Raw genomic sequence first — 12,056 nt, 5'->3', positions numbered from 1 at the left:
ATGGCTTACAGGGTTGGCTTACAGGGAGTTAAAATCAACAAAGGGGGTGGCTTTACATCAAGGAGTATTTCAGGCAGGACTTCACGGAGGGTTCCAATAAGAAATGGTGCACCTAAGTTATTGTTCTTATTGGAACAAGGAGGTTAGTCTGGCCTCTGATTGATACATGGCTAGATTTACCTCGCTGCACCTTCTCTGTGAGTGACTGCAGTGTGACCTAGAGGAATGAGTCCCCTAGATGGGGGGGGAGGGGGGTTTGCAAATGAGTACGAAACAAATCTGGTCTATTTCTTGTTTTGATACACTCCATCTATCTTTTCCATCTTTGGCTGGCAGCAAACGGTGCAGAAGGACTGCATGCCATCCACATCTCATGGCTGCTCGGCAGAAGATGATGCAATAGGACTGCTAGCACTCCGTATCACCTGCCTGCTCACCATAAGATGGTTCAATAGGACTGACTGCAGGACTAAAGAGAATGACCTGATCAAGTCACTCCAAATTTAGTCCCTGTGCCCATGTCTGCCCAGGCGCTCCTGATCAACCTCACAGAGGCGACCAGGAGCACCTCGGACATGACAATGACTGCTACCAGTCCTATTGCACCATCTGCTGCCACAAGGCAATGGGTTGCTGCTGCTGTGTAGCAATGCAGTACCGCGTCTGCCAGCACCCAGGAGACACACAGTGACAGTGAGCTGAGCGGGCTCCATGCTTGCCGTGGTATGGCGTCTGCACAGGTAACTCAGGAAAAAAGGTGTGAAACAATTGTCTGCCCTTGCTTTCACGGAGGGAGGGAGGGCCTGACGACATGTACCCAGAACCACCCGTGACAATGTTTTAGCCCCATCAGGCATTGGGATCTCAACCCAGAATTCCAATGGGCAGCGGAGACTGCAGGAACTGTGGGATAGCCACCCACAGTGCAACACTCCGGAAGTCAACGCTTGCCTCAGTACTGTGGAAGCACTCCGCGGAGTTAATGCACTTAGAGCATTTTCTGTGGGGAGACAGACACTCGAATATATAAAACCGATTTCTAAAAAACCGACCTCTATAAATTCGACCTAATTTCGTAGTGTAGACATACCCTTATAGAACGTCTTTTATGTCTAGTTTAGATAGGAGTGCATTGGTTGGAGGCTCATACCATATAAGAGTATAAGCCTGTGCACTCAGTTGTAAGAGTTATTACTACTGTAATTGTCTTTCAGTTAGCTTCAGTGACATGACTTATATAAGATTCTACCAGGCAGGTAAGCTTCAGTATGCCCATTCTCTTTTCTTGTTATACACATCTGCTCAGCATTTTCCTGACTAGAGTAGGTCTTCCTTGGCCATAGTCTCAGCTGAAATTATATCCATCCATAGGCGAAAGCACCAGTGGTAGCTTGTATCATGGATGAGCGTCCAGGTTAGAGGATTTAGCAGCCCTTCCTTTCAAGGTAGAGTTCATTTGTTAAGAGTTACTAGATCTACCCTAACAAGTAAAAGATTATTAAGTGGGCAGGTGAGTGAGATCTCCCAAGACAGAAATACACTAAGGCAGAAAGATTGTGTTTTGGTCTGTTTATGGTGATAGATAAGTAGAGAGAGCCATTCTTTAATGTGCAAATTCTAGAATGCAAATGGATTGGGTTGCCTGGTGTTAAACAGATGGCATGGGAAACACAGAGCTAGCTGTGTGCACAGACACGTTAGCACCAGGGAAAACCCTTGCCAATTTTGTACCAGTGCCACATTTTCAGCCCTGAAGAAAAGCTATCCCACATGTGCAGGAGATAAGGGAACCAAAATGCACAAGCTACTTTAGCAAAAGTTAGTCATTCCCATTAAAGACCTTTGCCTATGGGAGTCTATGCTACACTTCATGATCTCATATCTGCAGAAAAGCAATGAATTATGATATCAGTTGGAATTTCAGATTTTTTGTTTTGTTTCCATGGCATCACAGAAGTTAGAGATAGAAAAGTCCTACTCCCATCTCCGGCCTCTGCAGAATTGTTCCCTACAGTATATTATCCAACTGTTTACACAGACAGTGGTGACGCAAGTGTTATATAAAACCAGAAACCAACAGAACAATACTATGGTAGGTAGTGAAACTAACACAATCTGCATATTCAAAGAAAAATAATTCAAGCGAACAGCAGGAACTAGTGATGGGCCTAAAACTGAACCATTTATCTGGAATCTCCTTCCATTATGAACCAGCACTGTTTAGGCTTTGCAAGAGAAAAGACCTGAATGAGACTGTTGATAAATTAGCCACCTCCACTTTTGAAGCGCTCTGTTAGAAACTGAATGGTACAAACCCTGAACCATTTATCTGAACACTCCCATGCGACGGGGGTCAGATCGAATGAGAGAAGGATTTGAACCATCTCGCAAAACCAAAACCTGACTGAGGTGATGCTGAAAAGTCAAAAGCCTCCCTGAGCGTTGCCGATCTCGAGGAGAGCACAACATTGAGTAACCCCTTAAAAGGGACTTACTATACCTGATAGAGAGAATAGCCAATACTGAGTAGACCTTCCCCCATCTTCTTCTGTCTCCTGCGGTTCTTCTGCATAAGGCCCACCAGCACAGTGCTTCCTTCATCATCATCATCATCGGGCTCATCCAGCTTGATTTTAAACTGAGGATTGGTCCAGTATGTCACTAAAAAAATCCCAAGGGAAAATGAAAGGAAAAAGCATTTGCTTTCACTGCCACTGAGGTCATTCTCATGAGACGTACAGACACAGCACTTTGGAAAGACCTTCTTTGGGGTTCAATCAAACCTTTCCATTACATTATATGGTTCCATGTTTTTCCAGCTGTGCTGTATATTTATTTAAGCAATAACAAATTACAAAGACTTCTCCTGGGGAGTAATGACTAGCTGGGAGGAGCCAATGCCATAAACACCAAGTAGTCATTTAGTCCCAGGAAATGTCCTCTGCTGAGACTGTTGTTGTTATATGGCCAAATCCCAGAGGGCCTCTCTTCAAGTTTGACCTGAAAATGCAAGGCCAAATTACGATACTCTGTGTCTTTTAGTGTTGAATTGTGACTGTACTGTGGCTTCCACAATCCACTGGTGATTAGTCCAGTCAGAAGCCTGAGTAATACAGGCAGGGAAAGTGCATAAAGAAAAGATACTGTGCAGTAAATTAACTGCTCAAGTGAGGAAAGAAACCCTGATGAGAAAATGGGTCTGAATCAGGTTTTGATTTAGACCAAATAGGTTTGGGTTAATATCAACATGTGTAGAAAATAGGTAAAAAACCCTAGAGAAGGAACTTCAGATCCAAACCCTTCTGGCTCTTAACTCCTTTCTAAGCTTCTGGTTCCAAATTAGAGAAAAGGAGACTTGACCTATTTTCTGAATCAGGCACTGATGCAGCCCAAGATGGCAGAAATCTCATGAAAATGACTGACCTCAGATTCCCAGCCAGTCCTGATAATGGAAATCTCCAAATACCAGCTGATCTCATGAAATTTCTGCCACTTTTGGCTGAAATCTCATGAGAGCACTTGCAAGTTTTCAACTTCAAACCCAAACAGACAGTCCTGATTCAGCCTTGAGCCTAGACCCCGGACTAAACCAGTCCAGATCTTTGCTTCACCTCTTTGATCCAACTATAAAAACACCAGAACACACACCTCCATGAAACAACCCACACTGCTGCTTCAACAGTGATACAACATGGAACCTGTGTTGGAAGAAATTGTATCTATTTCTTCACCACACAAACAAGTTTCACCTGGGTCTTTACCTGGATAGTTCTGGCAGCCACCAGCGGTAGAACCCCGTCTCCACTGACCATTGAATAAGGTCAGGCCCCATTTATGAACCTTGTCATTCGTCAGGGTGTCAGGAGTCAAGTTGCAGATTTCAAGCCGTGTAAACTGTCTTTGAAAATCTGAGAATGCCATCCTGACAAAGAACACAAAGAGACCATGGTGAATTCATGAACTTGGAACATGGCCAGACCCACTGTGAATTGATCCCTTTTCTAAAGGGGCAGAAAATAGCAGAACCACAGGAGAATTCCCTGAAATTCAGTCTAATTGAACTTTGGAACTAAAATTGGCTTCTAGGAACCCCAACCACCCCTTTAAGGCAACAGTTCTCAATGGCTAATATTCATTAAGGGCTCAACTGTGCCACCTTTGCTCATGCTGAATCATACTTTAGTACCCAAATAATTTCACTGAAATCAGTGCAGCTATGTGGGGAATGAGCCATACATCCAGATAGTCCCAGAGATTTAAAAAAAAAATAAATTGGTTATCCTTCCATTGTTGATGTTTCTTACCCCCCTCTGATAGCTCAGCCTGGGTAACATTCACCTTATTATTACATTAGAAGATAATCAGGTCATGTTGCCAGCTACCCAGGAAAGCAGGACACACTGCCAACAGATATTCAAGCACTCATGGGGACTGACACCATTCCTTGCACTCAGAATGATTCTGATTTCACTTCCACTGGCATAAATCAGGCATAACTCCATCACTGTCAGTGGAATTAACACTGAATAAATCCACAGCAAAGAAAATCTGAATCAGATCCGTCCCTGATTCTCCACTGTCTTGCACCTTGTGTAGCTATTTACATTTGCACAAAGAGGACAACTGCCATTCTAATTGAGGGTAGAGTTCTACAAAGATCAATTCAATATTAATCCATGTAACCAAATACTGGGCTGGATTTTCCACTCACTCCCGGTAAATAGATGCTACCAAGCTATAAAGCTGAACTTCCTCACTACTATTTAGCCAAATCCAAGCCACAAAATATTGAGCATCTGAGCTACATCCTTGCCACCTCATCATGCTATAGAAACCCTAATATACAGGTCATATTTGAATGGGAAGGGAGATAACCAACAGGCTCTCTCACACATCCTGGCTGTGTTATTAACCCTTTGGATAGTGGTATTTTCCTCAACCACCATCCAAAGCAATGCTGTACATCTCCATGTACAGTTTCCTAAGGATTAATCCCACTAAATGATTCTTACCAAAACTCTCCATCATCTGCTTGCTTATCCAGAGCCTGTTTTTGTTTGGGATCAATATAATTCCATTCTGGAGCACTGCAGGCAAAACACAAGAGGCAATAAGTATAGTAGTTACATTTTACTTTATAAAAATGTCAGGAAGTTGGAATCTTTCTATACTTACAGAAGATAAAAGTACGTATTTCCTTCAATGACTGTATTCTTTACTCATTCCAAGGGCTGTGCAAAATGCAAATTAACTCTATATACAGTTGGAAATTTAGACAAGCTGGTCAAAGAATCAGGCTTTACATTTAACTGTATTTGTGGCAAATGAACCCCACATTTAATCATAACTACAAGATGCAAGTATGCACAGATATCACTAGGACTATCAGGAAATGTTCTCTCAGTGTGAGATCTATTCTAATGTCTAAGCCCTGGTCTACACTAGGACTTTAGGTCGAATTTAGCAGCGTTAAATCGATTTAAACCTGCACCCGTCCACACAATGAAGCCCTTTATTTCAACTTAAAGGGCTCTTAAAATCGATTTCCTTACTCCACCCCTGACAAGTGGATTAGCGCTTAAATCTACGTTGCCGGCTCGAATTTGGGGTACTGTGGACAGAATTCGATGGTATTGGCCTCCGGGAGCTATCCCAGAGTGCTCCATTCTGACCGCTCTGGACAGCACTCTCAACTCAGATGCACTGGCCAGGTAGACAGGAAAAGAACCGCGAACTTTTGAATCTCATTTCCTGTTTGGCCAGCGTGGCAAGCTGCAGGTGACCATGCAGAGCTCATCAGCACAGGTGACCATGATGGAGTCCCAGAATCGCAAAAGAGCTCCAGCATGGACCGAACGGGAGGTACGGGATCTGATCGCTGTTTGGGGAGAGGAATCCGTGCTATCAGAACTCCGTTCCAGTTTTCGAAATGCCAAAACCTTTCTGAAAATCTCCCAGGGCATGAAGGACAGAGGCCATAACAGGGACCCGAAGCAGTGCCGCGTGAAACTGAAGGAGCTGAGGCAAGCCTACCAGAAAACCAGAGAGGCGAACAGCCGCTCTGGGTCAGAGCTCCAAACATGCCGCTTCTATGATGAGCTGCATGCCATTTTAGGGGGTTCAGCCACCACTACCCCAGCCGTGTTGTTTGACTCCTTCAATGGAGATGGAGGCAATACGGAAGTAGGTTTTGGGGACGAAGAAGATGATGATGAGGAGGAGGTTGTAGATAGCTCACAGCAAGCAAGCGGAGAAACCGGTTTTCCCGACAGCCAGGAACTGTTTCTCACCCTAGACCTGGAGCCAGTACCCCCCGAACCCACCCAAGGCTGCCTCCTAGACCCAGCAGGCGGAGAAGGGACCTCTGGTGAGTGTACCTTTTAAAATGCTATACATGGTTTAAAAGCAAGCATGTGAAAGGATTACTTTGCCCTGGCATTTGCGGTTCTCCTAGATGTACTCCTAAAGCCTTTGCAAAAGGTTTCTGGGGAGGGCAGCCTTATTTCGTCCTTCATGGTAGGACACTTTACCACTCCAGGCCAGTAACACGTACTCGGGAATCACTGTAGAACAAAGCATTGCAGTGTATGTTTGCTGGCATTCAACCAAAATCCGTTCTTTATCTCTCTGTGTTATCCTCAGGAGAGTGAGATATAATTCATGGTCACCTGGTTGAAATAGAGTGCTTTTCTTCAGGGGACACTCAGAGGAGCCCATTCCTGCTGGACTGTTTGCCTGTGGCTAAACAGAAATGTTCCCTGCTGTTAGCCACAGGGAGGGGAGAAGGTTGAGGGGGTAGTCACGCGGTGGGAGGAGGCAAAATGCGACCTTGTAACGAAAGCACATGTGCTATGTATGTAATGTTAACAGCAAGGTTTACCCTGAAAGAGTGTAGCGACTGTTTTATAAAATGTGTCTTTTTAAATACCGCTGTCCCTTTTTTTTTCTCCACCAGCTGCATGTGTTTCAATGATCACAGGATCTTCTCCTTCCCAGAGGCTAGTGAAGCTTAGAAAGAAAAAAAACGCACTCGCGATGAAATGTTCTCCGAGCTCATGCTGTCCTCCCACACTGACAGAGCACAGACGAATGCGTGGAGGCAAATAATGTCAGAGTGCAGGAAAGCACAAAATGACCGGGAGGAGAGGTGGAGGGCTGAAGAGAGTAAGTGGCGGGCTGAAGACAGGGCTGAAGCTCAAATGTGGCGGCAGCGTGATGAGAGGAGGCAGGATTCAATGCTGAGGCTGCTGCAGGACCAAACCAGTATGCTCCAGTGTATGGTTGAGCTGCAGCAAAGGCAGCTGGAGCACAGACTGCCACTGCTGCCCCTCTTTAACCAACCGCCCTCCTCCCCAAGTTCCATAGTCTCCACACCCAGACGCCCAAGAACGCGGTGGGGGGGCCTCCGGCCAACCAGCCACTCCACCACAGAGGATTGCCCAAAAAAAAGAAGGCTGTCATTCAATAAATTTTAAAGTTGTAAACTTTTAAAGTGCTGTGCTTAAAGTGCTGTGTGGCATTTTCCTTCCCTCCTCCACCACTCCTCCTGGGATACCTTGGTAGTCATCTCCCAGTTTGTGTGATGAATGAATAACAAATGCATGACTGTGAAGCAGCAATGACTTTATTGCCTCTGCAAGCGGTGATTGAAGGGAGGAGGGGAGGGTGGTTAGCTTACAGGGAAGTAGAGTGAACCAAGGGGCGGGGGGTTTCATCAAGGAGAAACAAACAGAACTTTCACACCGTAGCCTGGCCAGTCATGAAACTGGTTTTCAAAGCTTCTCTGATGCGTACCGCGCCCTCCTGTGCTCTTCTAACCGCCCTGGTGTCTGGCTGCGCGTAACCAGCAGCCAGGCGATTTGCCTCAACCTCCCACCCCGCCATAAACGTCTCCCCCTTACTCTCACAGATATTGTGGAGCACACAGCAAGCAGTAATAACAGTGGGAATATTGGTTTCGCGGAGGTCTAAGCGAGTCAGTAAACTGCGCCAGCGCGCCTTTAAACGTCCAAATGCACATTCTACCACCATTCTGCACTTGCTCAGCCTGTAGTTGAACAGCTCCTGACTACTGTCCAGGCTGCCTGTGTACGGCTTCATGAGCCATGGCATTAAGGGGTAGGCTGGGTCCCCAAGGATACATATAGGCATTTCAACATCCCCAACAGTTATTTTCTGGTCTGGGAATAAAGTCCCTTCCTGCAGCTTTTGAAACAGACCAGAGTTCCTGAAGATGCGAGCATCATGTACCTTTCCCGGCCATCCCACGTTGATGTTGGTGAAACGTCCCTTGTGATCCACCAGAGCTTGCAGCACTATCGAAAAGTACCCCTTGCGGTTTATGTACTCGGCGGCTTGGTGCTCCGGTGCCAAGATAGGGATATGGGTTCCGTCTATAGCCCCTCCACAGTTAGGGAATCCCATTGCAGCAAAGCCATCCACTATGACCTGCACATTTCCCAGGGTCACTACCCTTGATATCAGCAGATCTTTGATTGCGTGGGCTACTTGCATCACAGCAGCCCCCACAGTAGATTTGCCCACTCCAAATTGATTCCCAACTGACCGGTAGCTGTCTGGCGTTGCAAGCTTCCACAGGGCTATCGCCACTCGCTTCTCAACTGTGAGGGCTGCTCTCATCTTGGTATTCATGCGCTTCAGGGCAGGGGAAAGCAGGTCACAAAGTTCCATGAAAGTGCCCCTACGCATGCGAAAGTTTCGCAGCCACTGGGAATCGTCCCAGACCTGCAACACTATGCGGTCCCACCAGTCTGTGCTTGTTTCCCGAGCCCAGAATCGGCGTTCCACAGCATGAACCTGCCCCATTAGCACCATGATGCATGCATTGTCAGGGCCCATGCTTTCAGAGAAATCTGTTTCCATGTCCTGATCACTCACGTGACCGCGCTGACGTCGCCTCCTCGCCCGGTATCACTTTGCCATGTTCTGGTGCTGCATATACTGCTGGATAATGCGTGTGGTGGTTAATGTGCTCCTAATTGCCAAAGTGAGCTGAGCGGCCTCCATGCTTGCCTTGGTATGGCGTCCGCACAGAAAAAAGGCGCGGAACGATTGTCTGCCGTTGCTCTGACGGAGGGAGGGGCGACTGACGACACGGCTTACAGGGTTGGCTTCAGGGAGCTAAAATCAACAAAGGGTGTGCCTGTACATCAAGGAGTATTTCAGGCAGGACTGCACGGAGGGTTCCAATAAGAAATGGTGCACCTAAGTTATCGTTGTTATTGGAACAAGGAGGTTAGCCTGGCCTCTGATTGATACATGGCTAGATTTACCTCGCTGCACCTTCTCTGTGAGTGACTGCAGTGTGATCTAGACAGGGGAGTTTGCAAATGAGTACAAAACAAATCTGGTCTATTTCTTGTTCTGACCCACTCCATCTATCTTTTACATCTTTGGCTGGCAGCAGATGGTGCAGAAGGACTGCATGCCATCCACATCTCATGGCTGCTCGGCAGAAGATGGTACAGTATGACTGCTAGCAGTCCGTATCGCCTGCCCGCTCACCATAAGACGGTTCAATAGGACTGACTGCAGGACTAAAGAGAATGACCTGATCAAGTCACTCCAAATTTAGTCCCTGAGCCCATGTCTGCCCAGGCGCTCCTGATCGACCTCACAGAGGCGACCAGGAGCACCTCAGACATGACGATGACGGCTACCAGTCGTACTGTACCGTCTGCTGCCACAAGGCAAGGGGTTGCTGCTACTGTGTAGCAATGCCGTACTGCGTCTGCCAGCACCCAGGAGACATAGGGTGACGGTTACCTGAGCGGGCTCCATGCTTGCTGTGGTATGGCGTCTGCACAGGTAACTCAGGAAAAAAGGCGCGAAATGATTGTCTGCCCTTGCTTTCACGGGGGGAGGGAGGGAACGGGGGGCTGACGATATGTACCCAGAACCACCCGCGACAATGTTTTAGCCCCATCAGGCATTGGGATCTCAACCCAGAATTCCAATGGGCAGCGGAGACTGCGGGAACTGTGGGATAGCTACCCACAGTGCAACGCTCCGGAAGTCGACGCTTGCCTCGGTACTGTGGAAGCGCTCCGCCGAGTTAATGCACTTAATGCACTTAGAGCATTTTCTGTGGGGACACACACACTCGAATATATAAAACCGATTTCTAAAAAACCGACTTCTATAAATTCGACCTAATTTCGTAGTGTAGACATACCCTAAGTCTCCCAAGCAGAGTGGTGAAACCTCCATTATTTGGGACATTTTAAAACAAGAATGGAGAAAGAGCACTAGAAAAATATACTACAGGGAGCAATCCTGCACTGGTCATAGGGAAGGACTAGGTATCCAATGCTTCTATTCCATCTCTATCATACTATTGTAGAGTAGGCCAGGTTCTCATCTGATCCCATGAAAATCTGGAGTAACTCCATTGATTTCAGTGGAGATGATCCACAGTAAAACAGGTGTGACTGAGATCAGAATATGGCCCTGTTAGTTTATATGAAGCAGACTACTTTTAGGGTGAGCAAACCAGGTCCAATACAAGTAAGATTCACCCTAAAGCTTTGCTCAAGTTGCACACAAACTCAATGCTATAAGTTCAGCCAGCCGGGATGAGAAGCAGATATATCAAAATCCTGCGTGAGAAATGTTCATGCTATTTTCAACCTGACCAAACCCAAGAAAAATCTTAGAAACGTTGTGACCATACTTGTCATGAGATACCAAGCCCACCTTCCAGCTCAGAGCAGTTCAGATGGGTATTCAAATGTTTGGGTGCTTAGCTGAACACAGAGCCTTTTGAGCTTCTCCAGCCGCAGTGAAACATTGCCCTTTCTTAGGCCTTGCAGTCCCATCGATAGAGTTGCACAGCAATTTGGCCCTATTGTGTTTTCTAGCCATGGAAATTGACTGAATACTACACTGGTATTTCACCAGCATCAGTAGGATACAGGCATGAGGAAAGTCACCTTGCGAAATGACATGGGTCTGACTTCCTTGGTCCTGTTCACAGCAAGAACTACAGACTACTCTCCACAAATAGAGAGCCCTGCCTAGGGTGACCAGACAGCAAATGTGAAAAATCGGGACAGGGGGTGGGGGTAACAGGAGCCTATATAAGAAAAAGACCCAAAAATCGGAACTGTCCCTATAAAATTGGGACATCTGGTCACCCTAGTCCTGTCTGGGGGGAGGAGGTAAATCCCATGATGAGAACAGATCAATAGCCAGCACTGCTAATTTATGAATAATGCTTTACTTCTGACAAAGATCAATTGATTTAACACCTTTTCCAAATGTGCTATGTGGCTTATTAACTGCAGATATTACCAATTTAATTTTTAAAAGATATTGGAACACAGTGAGGAGAGGGATGGCACAGAATATAATAACCTACTTATCACTCCAGGCTCCGGTCCACTCCACTTCACCCCAGGGATTTCTAATCCTGACTAGCTTCTCTGGGCGCCCACGGTAGTTTACCTGTAGGATCCACAGCAAGCAGAGTCTGAGCATTATGTTAATTTACTCATTATCCTGTAGTATGCGCTTTTACAGCTAGAGAGAAAAAAAACACAATTTGCACTCTAGTGGGATGTCAAGAGAAAAAACCCACCAAACGTCTCCCACCCCCATCATCATTTTACTCTCCCCTTCACCACCAACCCAGCACTACAAAAATAGCATTACTTACAGGCCTAATGGTGAGTCATACAATATATGGGTAACATGCAAGGATGAGCATCAGCTACAGCACAGCACAAGATCTGCATTCTCCACAGCATGTGACATTTCAGAAGATTGTACCAATTATGCTGCTGCACTAAGTTATTTAGCAGAATCTCCTCTATAATCACGGTAGCTTGTGATATGTAGGGAAAGCTTGTGAAACATAAGGTTCAAATGAGTTTATAATATAGTCAGTTAGTACAATGCAGGTCGCAGGCTATGCTAATTTGCTGAGGAAAACTGGTTTGAATAAGGTATCTGAGAGGTTATCACCAAGGGGAGAGATTTCAAGCTAAAGAATTATTACAGTCAATCTCTGTCTCTGTGGCTGTGAAGATATTAGC

The 12,056-nt window shown here is 46.1% G+C and overlaps 1 protein-coding gene across 1 annotated transcript in view; it reads right to left on the bottom strand.

Moving 5' to 3' along the window:
• The window catches only part of LOC125633669 (calpain-8), a 51,476-nt gene that overhangs the window by 17,409 nt on the left and 22,011 nt on the right, over nt 1-12,056 (bottom strand). Inside the window, exons 7-10 of the mRNA XM_048843289.2 lie at nt 11,381-11,466; nt 5,013-5,087; nt 3,762-3,922; nt 2,501-2,661 (exon numbers count right to left, since the gene is read on the bottom strand). Coding sequence (XP_048699246.2) covers nt 2,501-2,661; nt 3,762-3,922; nt 5,013-5,087; nt 11,381-11,466 — 483 coding nt within the window. The remainder of the gene's footprint in view (nt 1-2,500; nt 2,662-3,761; nt 3,923-5,012; nt 5,088-11,380; nt 11,467-12,056) is intronic.

The sequence above is a fragment of the Caretta caretta genome, chromosome 3 (assembly GCF_965140235.1).
Source record: "Caretta caretta isolate rCarCar2 chromosome 3, rCarCar1.hap1, whole genome shotgun sequence".
NCBI lineage: Eukaryota > Metazoa > Chordata > Testudines > Cheloniidae > Caretta > Caretta caretta.
The sequence above is the reverse complement of the archived record's forward strand: the minus strand, read 5'-3'. Positions and strand labels throughout refer to the sequence as shown.